Raw genomic sequence first — 26,546 nt, 5'->3', positions numbered from 1 at the left:
TAATGTAATATAATAAGAAATAAATATACTGTATTATTACCTGAAAACCACTTTTCTACAACTGCACCCATTACATTGTTGATTATATTATTACATTATCAGTACCAACTTCTATTGTTTCCCATATTATTTTTATAATTGTAAAGTAGAGACTGATTAAAAATCACTCATTAAAAAATACACAATTCCCTCGCTTGGTCCTTGTGGTTGAGGCAGACACCTAGCTGGTCTGCTCCCCTGAAGACACCATACCCTGAGATATCCTTGAGGAGCCACTGCACTGAGAGCAGCTGGAGCTCAGGATCACAGGATCACAGAGACATCTGGACCCTGAGGAATTCTGGCACAAGCAAAATAAATAGAAAGACAGGCTCCACTCAGAGACAGTGAGTGGAGGTAGCACTAGAGATAACCAGATGGCAAAAGGCAAGCACAAGAACATAAGCAACAGAAACTGAAGTTACTTGGCATCATTAGAACCCAGTTCTCCCAACATAGCAAGTCCTGGACACCCCATCACACTGGGAAAGCAGGATTCAAAATTAAAATCACTTCTCATGATGAAGATAGAGGACTATTAAGAAGGACATAAATAACTCCCCTAAAGAAATACAGGAGAACACAGGTAAAAGGTAGAAAACCTTAAAGAGGAAACAAAAGTCTCTTTAAAAATTGCAAGAAAACACAACCAAACAGATGAAGGAATTAAACAAAACCATGCAGAATCTAAAAATGGAAGTAGAAACAATAAAGAAATTTCAAAAGGAGACTACCCTGGAAATAGAAAATCTAGGAAAGAAATCAGGAGTCATAGATGCAAGCATCACCAACAGAATACAAGAGATAGAAGAAAGAATCTCATGTGCAGAAGATACCATGGAAAACATTGACACAACTGTCAAAGAAAATGCAAAATTCAAAAAGCTCCTAACCCAAAACATCCAGGAAATCCAGGACACAATGAGAAGGCCAAACCTAAGGATAATAGGTATAGTTGAGGGTGAAGATTCCCAATTTAAAGTGCCAGTAAATATCTTCAACAAAATTATAAAGGAAAACTTCCTTAACCTAAAGAAAAAGATGTCCATGAATATACAAGAAGCCTACAGAACTCCAAATAGACTAGACCAGAAAAGAAATACATCCTATTACATAATATTCAAAACATCAAATGTACAAAACAAAGAAAAAATACTAAAAGCAATAAGGGGAAAAGGTCAAGTAACACATAAAGGCAGACCTATAAGAATTACACCAGACTTCTCACCAGAGACTATAAGAGCCAGAAGATCCTGGACTGATATCATATAGACCCTAAGAGAACACAAATGCCAGCCCAGACTACTATACCCAGCAAAACTCTCAATCACTATTGATGGAGAAACAAAAATATTTCATGACAAAACCAAATTTACACAATATCTTCTCACAGCACTTCAAAGGATAATTGATGGAAAACTCCAACACAAGGAGGGAAACTACAACCCAGACAAAACAAAGAAGCAATCTTCCAACAACCCCAAAAGAAGATAGTTACACAAACATAATTCCACCTCTAATAACAAAAATAACAGGAAGCAACAATCATTTTCTTAATATCTCTTAATATCAATGGACTCAATTCTCCAATAAAAAGACATAGACTATCAGACTGGATACATAAACAGGACCCAACATTTTGCTGCATACAGGAAATGCATCACAGTGACAAAGACAGACACTACCTCAGAGTAAAAGGATAGAAAACAATCTTCCAAGCAAATGGTCCCAAGAAACAAGCTGGAGTAGCAATTCTAATATCAAATAAAATCGACTTTCAACCAAAAGTAATCAAAAAAGATAAGGAAGGACACGTCACACTTATCAAAGGAAAAAGCTACCAAGATGAACTCTCAATTTTGAACATCTATGCCCCAAATGCAAGAGAACACACATACATAAAAGAAACTTTACTAAAGCTCAAAACATACATTGCAGCTCACACAATAATAATGGAGGATTTCAACACCCCATTCTCAGCAATGGACAGATCATGGAAACAGAAACTAAACAGAAAAACAAAAAAATTAACAGAAGTTATGAACCAAATGGATTTGACAGATATCTATAGAACATTTTATCCTTAAAAAAAAAAAAAAAAAGAAAGAAAGAAAGAAAGAAAGAAAGAAAAATATAGCTTTTTTTCTCAGCACCTCATGGTACCTTCTGCAAAATACACCACCATATAATTGGTCATGATACAGACCTCAACAGATACAAAAAGATTGAAATAATCCCTTGCACCCTATCAGATCACCATGGACTAAGGCTGGTCTTTAATAATAAAAAAAAATGGAAAGTCCACATACACTTGGAAACTGAACAACCCTCTACTCAGTGATGACTTGGTCAAGGAAGAAATAAAGAAAAAATTAAAGACTTTTTAGAATTTAATGAAAATGAGGACACATCATACCAAAACTTGTGGGACTTCATGAAAGCAGTACTAAGAGGAAAACTCATAGCTCTAAGTGCCTACAAAAAGAAACTGGAAAAAGCATACACTAGCAGCTTGACAGCACACCTGAAAGCTCTAGAACAAAAAGAAGCAAATACACCTAAGAGGAGTAGATGGCAGGAAATAATCAAACTCAGGGCTGAAATCAACCAAGTAGAAATAAAAAATATATATATATATACACAGAATCAACAAAACCAGGAGCTGGTTCTTTGAGAAAACCAACAAGTTAGATAAACCTTTAGCCAGACTAATCAGAGGCACAGAGACAGTATTCATATTAACAAAATCAGGAATGAAAAGGAAGACATAACAAAAGAAACTGAGGAAATTTTAAAAAAATCACCAGATCCTACTAAAAAAGCCTATACTCAACAAAACTGGAAAATCTGGATGAAATGGACAATTTTCTAGACAGATACCAGGTACCAAAATTTAATCAGGAGCAGATAAACCATCTAAACAGTCCCATAAACCCTAAAGAATTAGAAGCAGTCATTAAAAATCTCCCCACCAAAAAAAAAAAAAAAAAACCAGGACCAGATGGTTTTAGTGCAGAATTTTAACAAACCTTCAAGGAAGACCTAATACCAATTCTCTTCAAACTATTCCACAAAATAGAAACAGAAGGAACACTACCCAATTCATCCTATGAAGCTACAATCAGGCTCATACCTATACCTCACAAAAAACTAACAAAGAGAACTTGAGACCAATCTCCTTTATGAATATCAATGCAAAAATACTCAATAAAATTCTAACAAACTGAATCCAAGAACACATGAAAACAGTCATCCATCATGATCAAGTAGGCTTTATCCCAGGAATGCAGGGATGGTTCAATATTCTGAAATCCATCAATGTAATCCACTACATAAACAAACTCAAAGAAAAAATTCACATGATCATCTCATTTGATGCTGAGAAAGCATTTGACAAAATTCAACATCCCTTCATGGTAAAAGTCTTGGAAAGATCAGGAATTCAAGGCCCATACTTAAACATAGTAAAAGCAATATACAGCAAGCCAACATCAAACTAAATGGAGAGAAACTTGAAGCAATCCCACTGGCATCAGGGACTAGACAAGGCTGCCCACTCTCACCCTACCTATTCAATATAGTACTGGAAGTCCTAGCCAGAGCAATTAGACAACAAAAGGAAGTCAAAGGGATGCAAATAGGAAAGAAAAAAGTCAAAATATCACTATTTGCAGATGATATGATAGTATACTTAAGTGACCCCCAAACTTCCACCAGAGAATTCCTAAACCTGATAAACAATTTCAGCAAAGTGGCTGGATATGAAATCAACTCAAACAAATCAGTAGCCTTCCTCTACTAGAAAGATAAGCAGGCTGAGAAACAAATGAAGGAAATGACATCCTTCATAATAGTCACAAATAAGATAAAATATCTTGGTGTGACTCTAACCAAGCAAGTGAAAGATCTGTATGACAATAACTTCAAGTCTCTGAAGAAAGAAATTGAAGATCTCAGAAAATGGAAAGATCTCCCATGCTCCTGGATTGGCAGGATTAATTTACTAAAAATAGCCATCTTGCCAAAGCAATCTACAAATTCAATGCAATACCCATCAAAATTCCAAATCAATTCTTCATACAGATAGAAAGAGCAATTTGCAAATTCATTTGGAATAACAAAAAACCCAGGATAGCAAAAACTATTCTTAACAATAAAAGAACTTCTGGGGGAATCACCATCCCTGACCTCAATTTGTACTACAGAGCAATCGTGATAAAAACTGCATGGTATTGGTACAGAGACAGGCCAGAAGATCAATGGAATAGAATTGAAGATCCAGAAATGAACCCACACACCCATGGTCACTTGATCTTTGACAAAGGAGCTAAAACTATCCTGTGAAAAAAGACAGCATTTTCAACAAATGGTGCTGGTGCAACTGGAGGGCAGCATGTAGAAGAATGCAAATCAATCCATTTTTATCCCCTTGTACAAAGCTCAACTCCAAGTGGATAAAGGACCTTCACATAAAACCAGATACACTGAAACTAATAGAAGAGAAGGAGGGGAAGACCCTCAAATACCTAGGCACAGGGGAAAAGTCCCTGAACAGATCACTAATGGCTTATGTTCTAAGATCAAGAATTGACAAATGGGACCTCATAAAATTGCAAAGCTTCTGTAAGGCAAAGGACATTGTCAATAGGACAAAATGGCAACCAACAGATTGGGAAAAGATCTTTACCAATCCTACATCCGATAGAGAGCTAATATCCAATATATACAAAGAACTCAAGAAATTAGACTCCAGACAACCAAATTTAAAATGGGGTACAGAGCTAAACAAAGAATTCTCAGCTGAGGAAACTCTAATGGCTGAGAAGCACCTAAAGAAATGTTCAACATCCTTAGTCATCAGGGAAATGCAAAAAACAAACAAACAAACAACAACAACAACAACAAAAACAAAACCCTGAGATACCACCTCACACCAGTCAGAATGGCTAAGATCAAAAACTCAGGTGATAGTAGATGCTGGCAAGGATGTGAAGAAAGAGGAACACTCCTCCACTGTTGGTGTGATTGGAAGCTAGTACAATCACTCTAGAAACCAGTCTGGCGGTTCCTCAGAAAATTGGACATAGCATTACCTGAGGACCCAGCTATATCACTCCTGAGCATATAACCAGAAGATGCTCCAACATACCACAGGGACACATGCTCCATTGTGTTCATAATGGCCTCATTTGTAATAGCCAGAAGCTGCAAACAACCCAGATGCCCCTCAAACAAAGAATGGATACAAAAAAAAAAAAAAAAAAAAAAAAAAGTGGTACATTTACACAATGAAGTACTACTCAGCTATTAAAAATAATGAATTCGAGAAATTCTTATGTAAGTAAATTGAACTAGAAAATATCATCCTGAGTGGGGTAACCCAATCACAAAAGAACACACATGGTATTTACTCACTGATAAGTGAATATTAGTCCAAAAGCTTGAAATAGCCAAGATTCAACTCACAGACCACATGAAGCTCATGAAGAAGGAAGACCAAGTGTGGGTGCCCCAGTCCTACTTAGAAGGAGTAACAAAATACTCAAGGGAGCAAATATGGAGACAAAGTGTGGGACAAAAACTGAAGGAGGGGCCGTCTGGAAACCATTCCACTTGGGTATCCATCCAGTTTGCAGTCACCAAAGGTAGATGCTGATGTGGATGCCAGGAAGTGCATGCTGACAGGAGCCTGATATAGTTTTCTCCTTAGAGGTCTGCCAGAGTTTGGTTCCCAATTGAGGAGTTAGAGAGAAGACGTAAAGAGCTTAAAGGATTTTTGGCCCCATGGGGAGAGCAACAATACCAACCAACTAGAGCTCCCCAGGGTCTAAACCACAAGCCTGGGAGCACATAGGGAAGGACCCATGACTGCAGCTGTATATGTAGGGGAGGATGGCCTTGTTGGGCATAGATGGAGGAGGAGATCCTTGGTCCCATGAAGGCTGGACACCGAGTGGAGGGGGAATTCGAGGGTAGGGAAGTAGAAGTGGGGGGGGGGGGGTTGGATGGGGGCACATCCTTATAGAAGCAGGAGGAGGGCAGATGGAATAAGGTGTTCCTGGTGGGGGGAATGGGGTAAGGGGATAAAATCTAAAATGTAAATATAATATCCAATTTTAAAAAAGAAGAAGAAAAATACACAATTGCATTTAAACCATTTAACCGTGTTAAAAAAATAAGAGATGTACAAAGATTTGTCTTACATTAAAATATTCACATTATAATGGAAACTATAGTTAAACAGAAGCTGATATCAAGGTGCACAGATAGATACTATTTCTGTCTGCTTTGACTAATAAGCATAAAAGAGAAAAGCTATAAGTCTCAGAGTTAACTGAATGACCTTAAACATCCTTACTTGGTCTCTCAGGAGTTAGTTGGCACCTGAGGGAATGGGCAAGGTGATAAGCACTTACTCAAATGACACAGATTAGACCATGATCTGATGTGGCATCCTTATCTGCACAAAATTCACATTGTATTTTTATTCAGTTATACTTAGGTAAAACAGTCAGGTCCTTTTCTTAATGCCTCAGCATCTAGTCCTATGGTGTTATGCAGTTAGTTGTCTATATCTTCCTCTCTAATTTGCAAAAAAAAAAAAATAAAATAAAATAAAATAAAATTAAAAAAAATAAAATAAAATAAAGGTTTGATTCAATCACTACTCACTCACCCACCCAACAGAAAATTTGAATTTAAGTTTCATTGGCTCCCAACACATTGTTCTACCACCATCCCACCTAAAAGGAACATATATATATATATATATATATATATATATATATATATATATATATATATCAATCTTAGAAACTCTTATAACTTCTAACTTAAGGCCTTATTTTTTAGATACTTGTAAGATTTGCTCTTTAATACAACTTATCATTCTTAAAATAACCATTTTAAGAATGTACCATTTCAAACATTAAACAAAGATCTGACCCCCTAATACAAATTCAAATTTGTAACAGAAAGAATATAAAACAAACACTGATTCCCAAAAGTGTGTCTGTGGTAAATTGTTCCTTAATGTATTTCTCCATTAACAATAGCCAGCACTATTGGAGCCAGAACAGCACCTTAAGTCACTACCAAAAAAGATGCCTGTAATGATTAATATTGTCAGATTGATGGACTTTAGAATCACCTAAGATACACATCTCTGTATCTGGAAAAGAGTTTCCAGAGAAGTTTAACTGAGGAGGAAGATCCACTGTGAATGTGAGCAACACCATCCCATGGCCTCAGATTAATTAGAAATAAGAGAATAAGGACAATTAGTATTCATTTTCCTCTGCTTCTTTTTTTGTTTGTTTGTTTTGGTTTGGTTTGGTTTTTGTTTTGCAACACAACGAATTGCCTTTATTTCGGTATGCATCCACATTTCAACATTTAGTGGTCCTGAACAGAGTGGGGAACGTGGCAATGAGCCAGGAGGCCAGGCCCAACAATCTGCAAATGATCTGCAAACGGTGACAGAGCTCCTCCGGGTCCCTGCTGAGGGTCTGAGGAGCAACACTGACACCTGCATCTGCAGGGTCAGGGCCTCCTGTTCCAGCTGTCGGGCTCCTCCTTAGACCCGATGGGTGCCAGGGTGACTGAGAGTCCTGTTCAAACTTCTTCAATGTGTAAAGGCAAAGCGATTATGGGAAAGGAACCAACTCAGTGTGCACTTAGGACTTCCGTATGGCCTTTCTCTAGGCATATCCACCAAGGACCTGAGCGCTGGCCGGTCTGAGTCGCCCTGTGACTGTTCTGTTCACCTCTAGACCCGAGCTCCAAGCTCGAGAGCTGATGGTGGCAGCAGGGCTGAGGACCTGGAGCTCCCTTCCCAGGCTGGTGGCAAGTGAACGAGTGTGGCCCAGAGCTAAGTGAGGGAGGCCAGGCTCTACCAACCTTATCTGATGGCTTCTGGCCACAGCAAGTGTTGGGTGGTGACGGGCAACAAGGGAGTTGAGGAGGGGAAAGCAGCACCCCGTGATAAAGGTGGGGAGACGGGAAGGAAGGGGAAGGCTACAATCTAAGCTTTAGCCGAGGGTGGGAGTGGAGAAGTGGGGACCACGGCTTGGATGGGGCATCACTTAAGACTTAAGAAAGCAGGGGTGCAGCCAAAGCGCTCCAAGCCCAGCAGTAGTCAGTCCCTCGGCTGCTACCTGAAGCCTTCCCGTCTATTCTAAGGGCCACCACACAGCTGTGGCGGAGGGCGGGGCGGGCAAAGGCAGACCCAAGCCAAGTGCCAGCAGCAGGTGATTGTGTGATGTGTCTGTTCACAGTTGCGTTAGCTGTACCCACGGCTCCCAAAGGAAACCGATTTCAACACACCTTCTTGATCCCAGAAGTTCAAACAGGCAGACAGCGGTTACACTCGACAGATGATGCTACACAGCACAACTCAGGTATCTCAAATGGACAAGAAGTTAGTATCAGAACAGTGTCCCAGGATGAAGGCTGAGTGGGGCTTCCTCTCCAGTACTTTGAGGTCTACGGATGTATCTAGAAAATTCACTACTGTGGAAAATGAAGACTTGGGTTGGATGTGGAGGGGAGGTGGGGCCTTGGTGACTAATTGCTGTAACACTGTCCTTCTGGCGACTGTGGCAGCTTCATATTCTCTTTTGACATCATCAGGCGCCGCAGCTCCTGCAGGATGACTTTGATGCTGTGAGAGTTCTGCCACTTTGCCAGCACCGCCGTGGCTCTGGGGTCCACCACTCCATTGGAACTGCTCACGCCACTCATATTGACTCTGGTTACAAATCTTACAGACGGGGGTGCTTCTGGGTACTTAGGCCCACATTCTATTTTAAGGCTGTATATTCGGTTTTCATAAATTGTTCGTGGAGGCCCAATTATCATGCCTGTCCATCTTGTAAGTGTCATGTCCTCATCGTCCTCCAGACCCCAGCTAACTGTGCCGTCGCCGACTCCTTTCTGACCTTCTTCCAGCTCTTCCAACAGTTGGAAATTTCGAGGGACTTTTACTCCCAAGCCTGTGGTGGCTGCCATCTTGTGTCGCTGTCACTCGAAGGCCCTCTCCTCTGCTTCTTAACTGCAGATACAGTATGTTGTGCATCCTCATGATCCCCACTATGATGACCCTCAAATGATAAGACAAAATAAATCTTTTCTCCATTGAGTTACTTCTTTTCTGATATTTGGTCACATTAATGAGAGAAGCACTAATGCAATGTGCTACAAGTTTGTGAAAGGGTGGTTGTGTTCAAATAACCTGTTGACATTTCCATGTTGAGTGTTTCAGTAGAAACATCATCTTGCCAAGAAGGGATAAGTGAATAGTAGTCTATTCCACACTGTGAAGAATCAAAGCTTCTTCTCTCTTTATTTAGAAAGCTGTTAGACAGAAGATGCTGGTGAGGATGAAGAGAACGAAGAGCACCTATCCTTTGCTGGTGGGATTACAAGCTGGTACAACCACTTTGGAAATCAATCTGGTGGTTCCTCGGAAAACTTGAAATAGTTCTACCTGAAAACCCAGCTATACCATTATTGGGTATATACCCAAAAGATACTCCAACATATAACAAAGACACATACTTCACAATGTTCATAGCAGCTTTATTTATAATAGCCAGAAGCTGGAAACAACCCAGATGCCCCTCAACAAGAATGGATACAGAAAATGTGGTTCATTTACACAATGTAATACTACTGAGCTATTAAAAATACGACTTCATGAATTTTGTAGGCAAATGTATGAAAGTAAAAAATATCATCCTGAGTGAGGTAACTCAGACCCAAAAGGACATACATGGTATGTACTCACTGATAAGTGAATATTAGCCCAATAGTTCAGAATATGCACCATACAACTCACAGACCGTATGAAGCTTAACAAGAAGGAAGGCAAAAGTGTGGATGCTTCAATCCCACTTAGAAGGGAGGAGCAAAATAATCAAGGACAGAGGGGGGAGGGACCTGAATGAAGGAGAGGAGAAAGAGGGAAAAAGTAGGGGCAGGATCAGGTATGGGAAGAGACAGGAGAGAAGTCCAAAGGGCCAGGAGAGTGAATAGAAATAAGGAGCAGGAGCAGGAGACAGGGGAACCACTAGAAAGATCCAGACACTAGGGATGCAAGAGGTTCCCAGGAACTCTTGGCGATGTCATTAGCCAAAATACCCAACAGCAGAAAGATAGAACCTGAAGAGACCACCTCCAGTAGATAAAGGCATGAGAGATGGGGCCATTCACCCATCTCAAAATCTGTAAGCCAGAATTGTTCTTGTCTAAAGGAAATGCAGGGACAAAAAAATGGAGCAGAGGCTTAAGGAAAAGCCATCCAGAGAAGGCCCCACCTTGGGATCCATCCCATCTGCAGACACCAAACCCTGACACTATTTTGCTGATGCCAAGAAGTGCTTGCAGACAGGAGCTTGGTATGACTCTCCTCTGAGAGGTTCTGCCAGCACCTGACTAAGACAGATGCAGATACTCACAGCCAACCATTGGACTTAGCCTGGGAACCCTAATGCAAGAATTAGGGGAAGAACTGAAGGAACTGAAGAGGATTGCAATCCCATAGGAAGAACAATATCAACTAACCAGACCCCGCAGAGCTCCCAGGGACTAAACTACCAACCAAAGTGTATACATGGGTTGTTCCACAGTTCCAGCTACATATATAGCAGAGGACTGCCTTATCTGACATCAGTGGGAGGGGAGGTTCTTGGTCCTAGAAAGGCATGTTGCCCCAGAGAAAGTAGATGCTAGAGGTGTGAGGGGGGAGTTCGGGGGGTTGTGGAGGGGAGACCAGCAAGGGGGACAGCATTTGAAATATAAATAGTAAAGTAATTAATAATTAAAAAAGAAAGCGGTCAGACCTAACAATAAGGCCCCGAACTGTCAGAATGCACATAACAACCTTTCAACTTTATGACTATGAAGGACATGAGTGCAGCCACTTTCCATAGATCCTATCTCAAAAGCTCAACACATTATCCAGGATTTCAGTGACTATGGCTTCAGTGTATGCTTTAAAATCATAGAGAATGTCATGAAGGTCTTGCAAATCACAGACATAGAAGAGTTCAATTCTGAAAACAGATTTAAAGACAAGATACCTACCTGATCTCTCCAAGTTTCTGTAACAGCTTCTGTACTAGACAATCCTTGCAAGGATACATTAGGCAAACCATCTTGGAATCAAGGGATAGTATCTCCTCCATCATGTGAAGACATAATTGTTTCTTCACTAGGAAAATAAGCATAATGCCTTCCTAAGATAAGCACATTTGTTAGAAGCCTCTTAAAATCCTGTGGTTTCCTAAATATATGTCCTAGCTGTGACACAGATCCACCTTGTACAGGTGTCTACTGAGCCACTGAACATTGCCTCTAAGGCATTGCAGATCATGTAGAAGACCATGAGATGATGAGGACATGAATCTCAGCCTGCCCCAGGAGTCTCCTGTCTTACACTAGCAGCGCTGTATCCTGTAATAAGTTTGAAAATTTCATACACTTTGAGCCTTGGTTGTTCCTGACAACTAATGGATGTTAACTTGAATCTGTACAATTAGAAGATTCCAGTTTACAAAGTAAAAACCAAAGCTTTCCCCTTCAAACCTACCAGTATAACAGCAAAGAAACAGGTGAATCTCAAAAACATAAACTGATACTCTCTGAAGAAGCCACTCTTAGCTGGAGATCCTGCAGAGTAATTAACTCCTAGAACTTCTATCATTGGTCACTGTCACAACTGGCATTGTTACAGCCAAAGTTGTCTTTGGCTACTTTTAAGCCCACCTATTAGCCATTTACGTTCAACCTTTGTATCTGACCTAACACCCTTGTTGCTACTTATAAAACTTTTGAAGTTTAGCTGCCTACTAGCTCCCATCAGCCTTAAAGCTAAAAAATGTTATAACATCCAAAACCTGATATCATCCACTGACCCAGTATTTGCTAAATGTCCTAACATGATTTTCTCCTTTTCTGTGATTATAGAAGTTAATATAATCTTTTCCACAGATGAACAAGTTACTTAGAGTCACCAGAATCTCTGTTCTCAGGCCTTGATCACTTGTATTCAGCTAAGAAAAGATCCCTCAATTAATTAGGATCACAGGCTATGTTTTGCTTCAGAAGAAGCATTATGTCTCCTGAAAGAAACAAACTATGTAATGCGAGGGTTTTGAGATTTAGTGATGGCTTATTTGACTGTAACTTAAAGACAGAGAAGTCAGAACACTTCTGAAAGTGAAAGAAAAATTTTTTCTGGAGTGATTGGTGACGGTCTAAATCCTGATTAGATTGTCGGTTATGATTATAAGCCACAACTGTAAAAATGCATCAAGCTATAAATAATTTGCATTTTAATAAATTTAAAATAACTATCAAAAATAACATTAAACTCTTTAGGTTTCTAAAGGTTGAGTTTGTAGCAGTTAATTTCAGCTTTATGTCAAAATGATTCATAAAACACAGACAGTGTATATATACACTGCCTACCATGCTTTGTAAAGAGGCAGCTTCAATGTAGATACTTAAGGACATTTGCTTTGGAGTTAAATCACTTCAGTGTATACTCAGAATTTTAATTACCAGCCTGGAGACTTGTAAACTGTTTATTCTAGAGTTTCATAATTTTATTGTGTTTTTTATTCTTTAAGAATTTCATATATGTACACAACAAAATATGATATTAAGCCCCTATCTCCTGCTTCTAAATCCTATACTCCCTTCATCATGCTCTCCCAACTTCATCTTTTTTCTCTTTCTGATAGCCTACTAAGGCTACTAAGTAGATGAGTAGAGGCCCATCTACTGAAGCATGGGAAGCCTACCAGTGGCTATACCCTAAAGAGTGAGTGATATTCCCTCCCCCAAACAGCCACCAACTGCCAACTTCTCCTCAGTAAATTACTTTGTCTCATATGGTTATAGCAATAGAAGATAAGCCAGAATATCCTGCATTAAATTGGTTCCTGTACCCTTAAACTATTTCTAACATTTATTATTCATTCATTCAAAGCATCTCCTATATTATCACATCTATTTGTCAAAACATCCCATAGTACCCTCTAAAATGCATACTTTTATATTTTATGTAATTAACTTTTAAAAAATCCTTCTTCTACTTAATATCTAGTATTACATATATGATCTGACAAGAATTTTACTTGATTCAGTTACCATTGTAAATGGGAAAATATTTTTGAGCTAATAAAAATCTAAAAAAATCTAAATCTTATGAGCCATGTTAATCATAAAAGGGGACACTTTTAATATATTGGGTTACTTCTTTCAATCCACCTAAGAGTAAAACTGTAATGCAGAATGATGGTGAATGTTGAGTGTTTAATTAGCAAACTAAGTAAGGTCTCCTAGCAAACATAGTCTTTCTTTGCTTAATACTTATAGCACCTTCCCATAATTTTAGTTAACTCAGCCATTCTGGATTTCTGACGGTGTTGAAAACTTATAGTCTCATAGCCAATCCTGGCTATTTACCTTGAGAGAAAAGATTTGAGTGGATAGTTTTCAGCTGACATTCATTCTAAAGCCAAGGATAAAGCCAGGTTCAGAACTAAGTGTTTTAGTTAGGAGAGATGACAGAGGTTCTGGTTAGTCAACAAAATGATGGACTGGGTATTAGGACTATCTTGTACCTCACTGGTACAAATTGGCATAATTATGCTCTAATTGTATTTTGAGAGAAAAGTTTTATTTTAACAGGAAGGGTGATATGTAGGAGGAGCTAAGGTGGGAGGAGTACAGAGAGGAAGAGAAGGAGTAAGGAGAGGAGGAGAAGAAGAAGAGGAGAAGCTAGGTGATGAGAGAGAGAAAGAGAGAGAGGGGGGTATCGAGGCAGATGTTCATGTGTCTCCACCAGTCAAAGATAGTTGATATATCTAGGTTGGGTATTGGGTTACACTTCTGATTGAGCATTACCAAACTTATAAAGCCTTTGATTAACATTTTTTAAAAGTGTATAAAAACAAAAAGGAAAAGGGGGGATGGGATAAGGGTTTTCTTGGGGGGAATGGGGAAAGGGGATGGCATCTAAATGTAAATAAAATATCCAATAAAAAATAAAAATTAAAAAAAATACTTATAGCACCTAATGTTCAACAGGAACACAATGTAGGGAGACAAGGTTCAGACTGTTTTCATTTTAATCCCACAATTAAGGAATATTATTTTTTGCTTTGGTCTTTAGACCCTCTTATTTTTGCATTTTAAGTACAATTCAGTACTGTATTTCATATAGGAAATGTGAAGAATAGAGATGGTGAATCCTCCTAAGCTACACTCTATTTAAGAGACAGCTTTGCAGAAAAGGTTATGGCTCACTTCAGTGATCCACTGTAATTGCTCAAACAACAAAATGTTACAGGAGGGGGAAAGACATTTTAATTACAAGCACTTTCATTTGCATGTGGGAAGCAAGAATACACTACATATATAAACCCAACAAGGTTTTCATTTCCTTCTCCTTTCTTGCCAATCTGAAACAATCCATATGAAAACCTGGCTTTTAATTGCACTACTTGGCTTCTCATATCAGCCAAAATATGTGCAGAAAAAAATGCCTGATATTAACAAAAACCGTATATAACCATAAAAGACACTTGACTTTATTATAAAGCATTTTTCCATCCCTAAGATTTTCAGGGGAAAAAAGTGAAGAAAAAACTCATTATCTCATAGAATTATTTCCAGAAGTGTTTAAATTTTTACTTACAAACCTATCAATGTTTTTGACTTGTTACTTAGTTCCTTGGATCTTCAAAAGGGAAATCTGGGAAGCTTTTACAGGTTCCAAAGTGAAGGTAATATACTGATGGCAAATTACCAAAGGCTTAAAGCCTGTAGACAGAAAGTTCTAGACTCCTTCGACTTCCTTTCCAAATTTACTTTTCTCTCAAACTACTCTACTCCCTCTCCAGAGCCTTGTTTGGGACCACAGCATCTCATAAAACAATAGTTTCTTCCTCTGTGCTCTTTCTTTAGTCTGACTCAAAGCTCTTTTCCACACTGCATCATGAGCGTTACCTGAAGAGTAAATCTGAGTCACATTTACACAGGATCTGTTCTTCTTTCCATTCTAACTGCACTACTTTCAAGTTCCACTCCCTCCTTTCAAGTTCTGTCCTTAGCTTAGTTCTTGGTATGCACAACTCTCAGATGCCTCCTTTATCCCAAGTCTCTGTCTTGTCCCTGGAGATGCCCACCATCTCCTCATCCCATCAGTTGCAGATTTCTATTCATTTTCATGGCCAGCTAGCCGTGTCTCCTTCCCCACACCTGATCCTGAATCCTTCATTCCACTTCCCACTCCCCTCCCAGTTCTCTCCCTCCATCTGCCTTGCACTACCTTTATGTGATCAAAGTTTAAAACATGCTGCTGAGTTTTCCTTAACAATTCACTCTGAGCCTTTTCCTGGTGTTTAAAACATGCTGCTGAGTTTTCCTTAACAATTCACTCTGAGCCTTTTCCTAGCCAGTCATCAGAGCTCAGTTCTGTTCCCTACAGCAAGCCTTCTATATCCTTTTTGGTCAAACCTTGGCTTATCCTTCTCTGCCTAAAGCTCCTAGATAGTATTGAACCCTCAGAACTAACCCAATTCTTTGTGTCTACTCCAAAGTTCATCACACAGCAGCTCTTCACCCTGCTCCTGCAACAACATCTGAGGCACAGGAGAACATTTTAACTCTCTTATGTTTAGAAAAGAGCTGGATGTGGTGGGCACCTGTCTCTAATGCCAGTATTCTGCATACTGTGGCAAGAGAGTTCTGAGTCTGAACCAGCATGGAATACATGGCAAAGGAAAGAAAGGGAGGGGGGAATAATGTGTACTTGACAAAAAGCCTTTAGTTCTGAATGACTTTATAAATTTCAGAGTTAGAAGTAGACCTGAAAAGTCTTTAAATTTATGACTGGGTTTTGGTTTGGTTTTGTTTGGGTTGGGTTTGGTTTGTATTTTTAACTTAATGTGATTATCACCATTAGCCCTAAGAGGATGAAAGGTGGGGGGAAAGCATACATCCCATCCTTCAAAAATGCTTAGCAGTCCCCTAGGAAAATACATCTAGAGACAGAAAGGGTCAACTGTAAAATCATCTCAACAGCAAGCACACAGCCCTAGAAAATGCTTGAAAAGCTCTCTGCAGTTTATTCCTCCAGGGCTGAGGGATGTGCCTGTTGGTCCCTACAGTTATAAACCAGCTTTTACAACAGTCACTAGTATTCCCAATGAGGAGTTGGCACACTCTGAAGAGGAGAAAGCAGTTCATGGGTTTCAAGGTGGTCCCACATCTGATAATCACTAAATCTAAAATGCAGCTTAAATGCAGTTAACATAGTCCAGGAAAGACACAGGGAAGGGGACAGGGTTGTAGTGAGTGGAATATAAAAGTTTCAGAACTCAAAACTATGTAAAGTGGCTCTGTGTTGAAATTTTTAATCAAAACCCTTTGGATTGCACACTAGACGAGCACAGAAAACTTCAGGAATGTATGTGCTTCTCCCAAGAACTGAGGCCAGAACTAGGCTCCAAGAAAGACTCCCAGTCTCAGTCCCTGTCAAAAAGCAGTCAGCTCAGGGCCCTTCTGAAACACATTCTCTTTAAAGCAGCCTATGAGAGGAGCAGGAAGAGGCAGCCACTTGTAGGCTGGTACAGTAGTTCCTTGCAAGCTCCACAAGACAACCATGCTCCAGTCCTAGAAGGGAGAGGGTAGAGTGGCTGCTCCCTGGCCCTTGCTCCCAAGCTGCTCCAGCTCTAAGATCCTGGCCACTGTAGCAAAGGGACCACTCATGCTCTCAGGGTCAGAGGTCATCTCCATGGCAACAGAAACTCCCACAGATGGCAGCTCAGGCAGGTTGTTTCAGCTGCATTGCTCAGCCTAGCAGAGCCCTCTAGGATGAATGAGAGGGTAACTACCCCAACACACACCCCTTCGCATGCAAGCCTAGAAAGGATGAGACTGCTGGGTCAGACCGGAAGGAAGCCTGCCTCTTACAGCCTGGTCATCAACTTCATCTATATCTCCAAAGAGTTTCTATGCTGTGAACAGATCAGAACTACAGGGTTTTAAGACTAGGTTTTGCACAGAATGGTAACAGTTCTCTAGAGGCCGAAGGCCTCTACCCAAAGCTATAAAGTATGCCAAACTTTGTTGTCCCTGATACAAATGCTTCAAGCCTCTCATTTCAAAGGCACAGTGGCCCAGCATCCTCCACCCTGTTGAAGTGGTTCCTGGCTAAAGGAAGCAAAATAATTTGGTGGTTGGAAGTATACAGAGCCAAAAGGTAGGGAAGTTATTGCTTTTTAAACTACAAAAGAACAGAATGCTAGAAGTGAGAAGCCTTCATTAGAGACAGCTGCCAACTCAATGACAAGAAAGAAGGAAGGAAAGAAGGAAGGAAGGAAGGAAGGAAGGAAGGAAGGAAGGAAAAAGTCAGGCCAGATAATGCCTTAGAAAAAGAAACAATTCCCTTGACTTCCACAAAAAAAAAAAAAAAAAAAAAAAAAAAAGGAACAAGAAAGGACCAGATAATAAAATGAAGCCAGCCCTGCTTCATGGGGAACCTGGTAGCACCTTCAGCCTTCATTCTTGATTTTAAGGGCAAGCTTGACAGAAAGAATTTGATTAACCCTTGGCTTAGTTTTCGTAGAGAATGCTCAGGTGTGAGGAATAGACTACAGGTTTCAGGGTTTTCAGATTCAGGACACTTCTGTAAAATCACCCAGGTGTACAAAGAGCCGGATATTGACACTGTTACTGTCGTTTGTGCTTCCCTACTTAAGTCTGTGTGTTTAGTTTTGTTTTCATCATTCAGGAAGGAAATGAACACTGAGTGAACTTAACCAACTATCGTACTGAGAGTGGCACAAGGCTGTGGATCAGCTTTTTAGAGCCATCAACTTTTCACTATTCATCTTACTGTAACATTTTTTTCTGCTGTAACTAGCAGAAGCTTTGTTGGGAAACAGGAAATGTAGTAGTGTCCAACACTACTGTCTGTGATCTCTATAAAACAGATTCTCTGCCTTTAGACTTCCATCTTTGAAAACAATCCTAGTAGTTCTTCCTTTTGACTTCCCAATCATCCTACATTTTTGACTAAAGTAGAAGCATTATTTTGTAACAATTGGAGAAATACACAAGAAAACATCAAGATGCAGTGACCCTTTCAAAATAGAATAGCAAAAAACTATAATTGCATGTTAGGAAAAAGATTGAGAGATTGAGCTATCTCCCTCAGAAAATCCTGTGCTCTCCAATGCCCAAGGTTATCTCACACCTGGATCTTGTTCATGGTGCACTAACTAAAAATCTAAGGAAAAATGTATAGACTAAGTACTAGCAGGTAGATGAGCAAGTAGATCTATCTCTAACCCACATCTACCCGAGGGTATGGCTAACTTGGACTCAATGGTGTATGTTTGTTTGCTTTTTAACCCTATGCATAATGCAATGACTCGTTTAAACTTCACAGAGGCAAAATTTCTGCCACACTGTTCAAGTGTCTCAATTGTTTCCCCCTAAGGCATGAGAAACTATTTGGAATAAATGCTTCCATTTTGATACATACACATGGTATTTGTATAAAACTTATGAGTCAGTGTGAACTAAGTTGGATTCCAAACTATATAAAAGAATAAAACCATTGGTTGTCCTTGTTACCATTTGTATGAAAACACAAAGTTTCCAACGTATGTCTTGCTAAAGCATGGAAAGCTGGATCCAAACATTATAAAGGAGTAAGTCCACTGCAGGAAATGTGAAGCACCATATAGAGTTAGCTTTAGCACATTCAAATAGTAATGTATCATTTGAACATAATCTACATTGTTCAAGGTGAGTTTATTAAGCATTGACTTTATACTAGTTAACTTGTATGCCAACCTAAAGAAAAGAAAAAAATCTACTCTTCTAGTAATTCATAACTTAGCCTAGCTTTAAAAAATGCCATCTTTGGTTCATAAAGTGGCACTGTTCTGTGTAACTCACAATACCTCAATAACTAGAACTTTCTGGACAGAGTCCAGACCCAATTCAGTTTAAAAAAATATTACAAGAAGAACCTTCCACCTGTTTTCTGTTCTAGTCATGCTATCTGAATTTGATGTTTTTGTTTTCTGCCCACTTGGTGTTTAGACTTGCCAATTTGTAGCTGACCGAGCTCTACAGAACCCCAGGATAAGACTACAGGCTGAGAAGGGGAAAGGGGGTGCTTATTCATATTTTTTCCTAATCTCCCTATTTTCTCACTTTAAAAGGATGTGACACCCCTATATGCAGGTAACGTTTTAAAATGTATATGTAAGTGAATTGCCCTAACATACCAAGTGTTTGAGACACCTAAAACAATTAGTAAAAAAAACAAAAACCAAAAAAAGTGGGGCTTAAAGATACCAATGCCAGTAGGAAACAGAAGGTGCTAATGACTGCTATCAGTCTCTCCTGATTCTGTGGCTAAGTTACTCAGCAAATGAGGCTGAGTTTAGAAAAGGGAACGCCAAAGGCAATGAGTCTATGGAATGTTCCCAGTGCACTCTGTGAAGCTATGTCTAGGTAATCTGCTTCTTACATGTTCTCCCACCACAGACACCTATACTCAAGAAGACTTTCACACATTGAAATGTATCTTAAAATCTGAGTTTTCCAAAACTTCCAAAATTGATAAGGAGGCTTGGGGATCTTGTGTGTGGTATATTGGAAACAACATACCACAGTGAAAGAGTCCCTGACTCCTTTACTGGTGTTAGAAATCTGGACAGACAGCAATGACACAACCTTAGTACTTAGCCATATTTATTACTTTATCACTCTTTGTTTCAAGAACAGTGACCTAGTTTATTTTCTAAACAAGCCTGATATATACATTGGTCATTCTAAACTATTATGCTGGTTCAAGAAAACATAACAGGCCTCCTCCTCCAGGCCAAAAAAAAAAAGTACCTTGTACTTATTATTCCCACTTAATGATTTGCCCAGAATACAGTCACCTCGCATGACTCATACTCACAGCAAAAGCTACAGCAGGTAACATTCCTTCTAAATGCACAGCTATTGCTGTGCTAGGAAAATAACAGAAAGTGGGACATTTGAGCACATGTATACATCCAAATGTGTTCCCTGATAATTGATGTGCTATAAAATACTAGGTATTTCCATGAAATTAGTAGATTTACTTTATATCCAAAAAAGTTTAAGCTATTGTGATTTTTTTTAATGTAGCCCAAATGCATACTGCACATTCTTTTCTCACTAGATTATCACATAACACAAATACAGGACAGTGTAATACCATGGAGCTAATTAGTAAGTTCTGAGTTGATGAATAAATTTCACCTTTAAATCCAAGCCTCTAAAATTCTCAGGAATCTTTAGCCCAACTCCCCACAATTGTTAAGGATTTCAAAGCTGAAAATAATCAGTAAACTATTTCAAAACTTGCAAATATTGGGAAGAAGAACCAACCTAAAATCTTCCCCTGAAATATTAAGGAGTGCTTTGCAACAAATTCTCTAGTGGTTGGCAGCATTCTGTCAAGCTTTTTAGTTTGAAACAAGTTAATTGTCTTCCTTGTAGATTTAAGATAACATAATAGGTGGTAGTCAATCTGTTCTTTTTGTTTTTAACAGTTAAGAGGATTTTGGTCCTTGTTTTATTTTAATTACCCAATTAAATTCTTAGCTGTACTACTATCTTGGGATCAAAAAGTTGCAAATGATTCTAGGCTTCCTGTTAACAGCAGGAGAATAGACCTCACCAAGTACAATATTCAAAGGAAATGGCAGGGTTTGAGTCCAGCCTTTTGAAAGTGAACTACACAATTTAACCCTTTTTTTCCCTCCTAAATGCTCTGACTTCCAGTTTAGACTCAAATCCCTGGCAATCTGAGCCTTAACTATCCTTTTAGAATGGTCGTCTATATTGTCAGACACGTCGTGGGTTAACCCCTCCACTTTACCCCTCAAGTACATTAGCACATTTAAGCTGCAGAATAAATTGCTCCCTAAAATAAATAATCATTTGTTTAACGACTTCCAAAGCACTTTTGGAAAAGGTAACTATTATAGAGAGATGAAAGTGGATGCGAAGGGGCAAGTCTAATAATCAAAAGATATTGAACTGAGCAGGGGTAGTCAGCATTCCCAATAAAATAATTTACAATAAAAACACAAAGGTCTTGAAAACAAGCTTACTGTTTCTCTGCCTCTGAGTTATTTCCCATTCCCCAATATTATAGAAAGGCTGAGTTTGGGGTCCCTAGACAAATGGCCAAGTCTCAAAAAAGAAAGACTTTTTACTGTGTTCCATTCTCAGAAGAGAACTAAATCTTTTCACAGAACACAAGAGAGCTTCAAAAGGCTACTATTTTTACTGTGTGAAGTAGTAGCCCCTCCCTTGCAACTACAGCCTTTGACCTGTCCCACTTTGGGAAGTCCTGCAGACAACTATTTCATGTTCAGGCCATGAACCATTGCTGCAGATGTAATTGGGTATTATTTGAACCAGGCATCGTTGGTGTCAGGCTAGATGCCAAATGGCAGGGAGTAAACCTCAGGACTAAATCAGTAATGCCAAAGTAAGTATCTGCTGTCCCCTTGGACAAATCTCAGGATGGGAACATCTTTTCAGAGTTGCTAAACACTGAGCAGTTAAAGAACAGAAGGGTAAAAAGACAGGGGACAGTGACAGAGTAGGCAAGGAGTGGATTTAGAACACAGGGACTAGGGTTGTAGGACAGAGGCAACAATTCCACTGCAGTGGGGAGTCCTCCTGGAAGCCAATAGCTAGCTCCTCCCAGAGCCTCCACAGTCTCCTAAGCGGCCCAGCTAGGGGCAACTTCCCTTGGTCTGAGCACAGGAACATCTGTCCTTTTGGGCACTCTTAACAACTCGCAGGCACCTTGCCTTTTGCTGCAGAAGTGGTGGCCGCAAAGCATCCTCGACCTCCACACCCACTGCCTCCATCCCCGCCCACCCACGCTCCTCTATTCTCCCTGCAGCCACGGACTGCAGCCCCCTCCAAGTGCATCATCCAGGCGATATTACATTTGCTGGGTTCAGAGGCTGGGAGACAGCAGCCACTTGCTGCCCAGTCGTGGGAGTTCTGGATACCGTGGCGGGCTGTGAGCTCCAGGTGTCAGGGCGGCCGCGGAGAGCTATGATCTAGTGCTCCGCAGTGCTAGCTTCAGCAGCCTCCATCGCCCGCTGTCACTGCAGGACAGCGGATCCCCCGCCCCTCCAGCATAACTCCAGACACAAAACCGCTCCAGGTCTTTTCCCACCATATCCCAGCCAGGGGATAATGCACACTCCTGACTGACAGCGGGAATGACTTGAGGAAAGGCTGCACCAAGGCTCCTTTGCTACAGCTGCCACCACCAGGCAGCCCTCCGGCCTGACTGCCTGAGGGTTGCTCGCCCACTTGGCTGCTCCCAAATGCCTCAGACTAGATAGACACTGGAAAGTAAACCCTCTGGGACCCGGCTTCCCGAATCACCTGCATTTGCATTTCTTATGTAATATACTGCAAGTTTCTCTGGTTGAAACCCTTTGGAATAGGGCGCATGATCGCCAGGAGCCATAAGGCAGGGACCCTCTGTTCATCCACACACACAGTGTGTGGGACCCATACATAAGGTTTCCACGCCGGTTTTTAAAAGAAGAAGGGACTTAAATGGCATATACTAGAGGGGCTGGGCTTGTCCTCTGGGTCCTGCTTCCTCCAGGCACAAGCCCTGCTCCGGTGTTCAGTGTTCTCAGGCTGATGTGTCAGAAGCAGACTAGGGAATGAGTTAATAGCACCCAGAGCTAGACGGGGGAGGGAGGCGGGGGCTGACGGAGGATCCAGGCCGTGAGAGAGGGGGCGCTTTTACTTTGCTAAAGGTGATGGGGTGGCGAATATTGTGCAAGCTAATCAGAAAGTCTAAAGCTATGTCCCCGGAGGAGCAGAAGTAAGGAGAGCTCTTGGCTCTTTCTCCTGGCACAGCCATAAAGCTATAAGCCCTTCGATATTCCACCAGACATCCACTTAGTGGGGGGATAAAAAAAAGTTTCCTCCTCCCTCCTAATGATGGATTGTGTCACAGCTAAGAGCTGTTGATCACGGTTTTCGGGTCGGGAGGACGCAGATCCGGCGGTGGCTACTTGTTTATTCATGCAACACCTCTGTATGCAACACTGTCCGGGTTCCTTGCATGTTCCCCGGCCTCCTGCATAGCAAAACTGCAGACCTAGCTCCGTGAGCAACAGACGGATATTACCAGGAAAAACAGAATATGATGCATGCTTTGCTTACCAGTTGGGTTCTTGTTTTTCTTAAGACTCTTGCCACAAAGACACTGCAGCATATGCGTTCCTTTGCTGAAAATGTTCCAAAGAAACCACATTGATTTGGGCGAAAAGCAACCCAGCAGCTTAGACACCCTGAGAAAGAAGAGGCCCTTGTGGTTGCATAATAATAACTTGAAATCAGTTCTCCTGAAGAGGGGCACCGGTTTTACCATAGGAAAAACGTTAATATTCCGGATCTTCTCCCAGTTTTTTCCCCTCACGTGGTATATCTCTTTGAGACTTCTCAGCGATTGTTTTTTCTCGGCCAGGGTGAATGATTTATCCCCTCTTGATCACCACTGGATCATGACCAAAGGGTTGGAGAGAAAAAAATCCTTTTTCACATGAAGCCAAACAGAAAAAAGCAAAGAAATCCCAACCGAGACCAGAACTAACCAGGGAGAACAGTAATGCACAAAAGATCCCCAAAGAGAAAATCATAGCCTTTTACTAAATGGAACTGAGGATGGGCGGATCTGCAGAAGGCAAGCCGGATTCATCTTAGCGAGAGAAGACTGCCATTGTGTAGCCCCTAGGAGAGAAGGGGGAAAAAAGAAAAAAGAAAGAAAGAAAGAAAAATAAAAAGAAAGAAAAAAAGAAAGAAAAAAATAAAACACCACCACCACACACACACACACCAATACCACCTCCGAGATGAGTCTGGCTGCCAAAGACTGAGCCTTCCTTCTCCCGCGATCAATTTTTTCTTTCTTTCTTTCTTTCTTTTTTTAAATAAGCAATCGCCAGAGCTCCGTAGGATCAGGCTGAACCTGCAGTTCTCAATCACGAAGAGAAGATGTAATGTAGGTGCCCCCTCCCCTTTTCAGTCTGGTAGTAGGTAGAAAGCGCCACAAATCTCCTTCCTCCTTCCCTACACTCTTCCTTCCAGTCTCCAGCCACCGTAAGCATGAGGAAAATCTCCCCTCCAGATTCCTCGCCCAGCCTTGGCCGTGAGTTACAGGCATTAGAGGGAGGAGGAGGAGTTGAAGTTTGCATTGAAAAGACTGGCTTTCCATGACGTAGCCACGTGCTTTCAGACCCGTCACCAGTGAGGTGCCTCAACCAGCCCTGGGAGGGACTGTCACTGCAGTGTGTGCCACCCCTCCGAAGCGCTCCCCTCCACCAACCCCATCCCTGCTCCAGCCCAACCCCAGAGACCCTCTTCCTCCTTGCCCAGCTCATAGGCCTGCTGCTGGCTCTTAGAGCCAGCCTCATATCCTTCTGCTAAAAGCGAATTTTAAAATTACAACTAGCAATTATGAGTAAACCTTAGAAAATATATAGAGGAGAAGTTTAATGCCTTTGCAAACAACCAAAACCGACTCCACTCTTCATCTTCCTAAGTAGCATGAACTCGTATTAGATATTAAGGAAAACTCGGGTCCCTTTCTTTTTTGGGATGTGACTCCTACTTACCATGCCCATGGGAAAATATAAAACATGTGGATAGTAAATACACATTTCTAGAAACAGTCTAGTAAAAAGACAAGCACCAAATTCTAGATGGAAAAGCATATTCTAGTGGGGAGGGTCATATGTACAGGACAGTATTTATGCCTTTTTCTAGACAGTCCATTCCCTTGAAATATTTTTCTGGACAGAAAGTATTCTGATTAACTCATGATCTAACCAGTGGCTTATTTTTGCCTGCTAATTGAATCAGCATCAAACTCACCCTTTTCAGTTCTCTATTCCTATCTCACAGACTACAGTATCTCCCAACAAAGTGGGCAGAATCTAATTCAGTATTCTATTTACACAGAAAACCTAAGGATCTGGGGCAGAGCTGTTGTTGTTGTTTGTTTGTTTGTTTGTTTTTAGGGGATCAACAGTCTTATGTACAAGGCAGTACAAACTGATACAAAGAACAATATAACAAACAGCAGTGTTCCTACTAAAAATATAAGAGTTGGTGCCAAGTCCTATGTTTGACCTGAGGATTTAGGACCAGAGAAACTGACCACTCTCACTCTCCTATAAGTATGTTAAAGTTATGCATTACACTAGCATTAAAGAGTTAACCCTATCTTTAGCTGTTAGCTTAGAAATGTCAGGTTATTTGTTTGAAAAAATTAAAACTACTACCTTTATCATCAAACTATCTTTTAAGTAGTAAGTCTGTAATAGATAAATCTTTATAGATTTGAAGATTGTTTGAAGAAACTAGCTTATAAAATAAATCTCTTTATTATTAATGTCTATAAAAAATAATAAACATCTTCCATATCCCTTAGTGTTCTGATAATTACAAAGTATTTCCAAATGCTAAAATTTGTTACAAATATTTTTGGGGTAACATTAATAAATTTTACACTAACATAGAAGAAGAATTTAAGATGAGTAAATGCTACTAAAGATAAGAAATGAGGGGACCAAATGCCAAAGCTTTTATGTGTCAAAAATAATCACATTCTACAGTTTAAATCAATTGCTAAGATTAAACATAGTCTAAAACTGTTTGGGAGACAGAGAAAGGGAACACACACATCTACTGCCAAATGACTTATTACGAAGAAGACTGGGGGAAAAAATGAAGAGTGGAATTATTTTTTAAAGGAAGAAGAATGAGATAACCAAAAGCAAGCAATTAGATTTAATTTTGCATAAATCAATTTTATGTTGTTTCTATAATATTCTTTAGTGTCTTCCTGGAGTTTCAAAATATCCATAAAGTGTCACTAGGCAAAAGCCAGAGAAATAATCAAGTAAAAAGCATTGTTTATCACGGTCCTGAAAACTCACCAGCTGTAAGGTACTGCAAAAATTGAGTTATTTGCTCAAAGATAGAACAACAATTGAGTAATTAATAAAATTTATGGTAAGTCTGTATAAATAGTATTTCTCAAATCAAGATTTCTTGAAATTACAAATTCTACTGTCTTCTCTGAATTATGAAAGAAAAATATTTCCATATAGTAAGTAATTTAAGACTAAAATAAAGAAAGGCCACCAGATATCTATGGTCTCCTTTGTTACTTATAGGAGAAAAACTTATTTCTTTGCTTCACTCTTACAGAGAATTTATTATGCAAGGTACTGTTTGAGTTTAAAAGAAATATATTTTTGAAGATCTAAAAATTCTTCACTATATTTACTAATACATTATTAATTATTCATTTGAAATAAAATGTAACATTGTTGAATGAATATCAACAAAGACTCATTTTTATCTAGGACAAAGAAGATTAA

The 26,546-nt window shown here is 40.0% G+C and overlaps 1 protein-coding gene and 1 pseudogene across 2 annotated transcripts in view; both read right to left on the bottom strand.

The window, feature by feature from the left end:
* The window catches only part of Fgf14 (fibroblast growth factor 14), a 599,516-nt gene extending 575,156 nt beyond the window's left edge, over window positions 1–24,360 (bottom strand). The window contains exons 1-2 of one of the 2 annotated variants that reach the window (XM_076930521.1): window positions 24,005–24,360; window positions 23,323–23,889 (exon numbers count right to left, since the gene is read on the bottom strand). In XM_076930521.1, coding sequence (XP_076786636.1) covers window positions 23,323–23,530 — 208 coding nt within the window. In that variant the 5' untranslated portion in view covers window positions 23,531–23,889; window positions 24,005–24,360. Of the gene's footprint in view, window positions 1–23,322 lie in introns of both variants that reach the window. The other variant, XM_034498800.3, reaches the window with a different exon arrangement.
* LOC117705998 (ubiquitin-conjugating enzyme E2 variant 1 pseudogene) lies at window positions 8,131–9,048 on the bottom strand (annotated as a pseudogene).
* Window positions 24,361–26,546: the final 2,186 nt, after the last annotated feature.

This window comes from Arvicanthis niloticus, chromosome 3 (genome assembly GCF_011762505.2).
Source record: "Arvicanthis niloticus isolate mArvNil1 chromosome 3, mArvNil1.pat.X, whole genome shotgun sequence".
NCBI classification, from domain to species: Eukaryota; Metazoa; Chordata; class Mammalia; order Rodentia; family Muridae; genus Arvicanthis; species Arvicanthis niloticus.
Note: the sequence above shows the minus strand (reverse complement) of the source record. Positions and strands in the feature narration are given on the sequence as shown.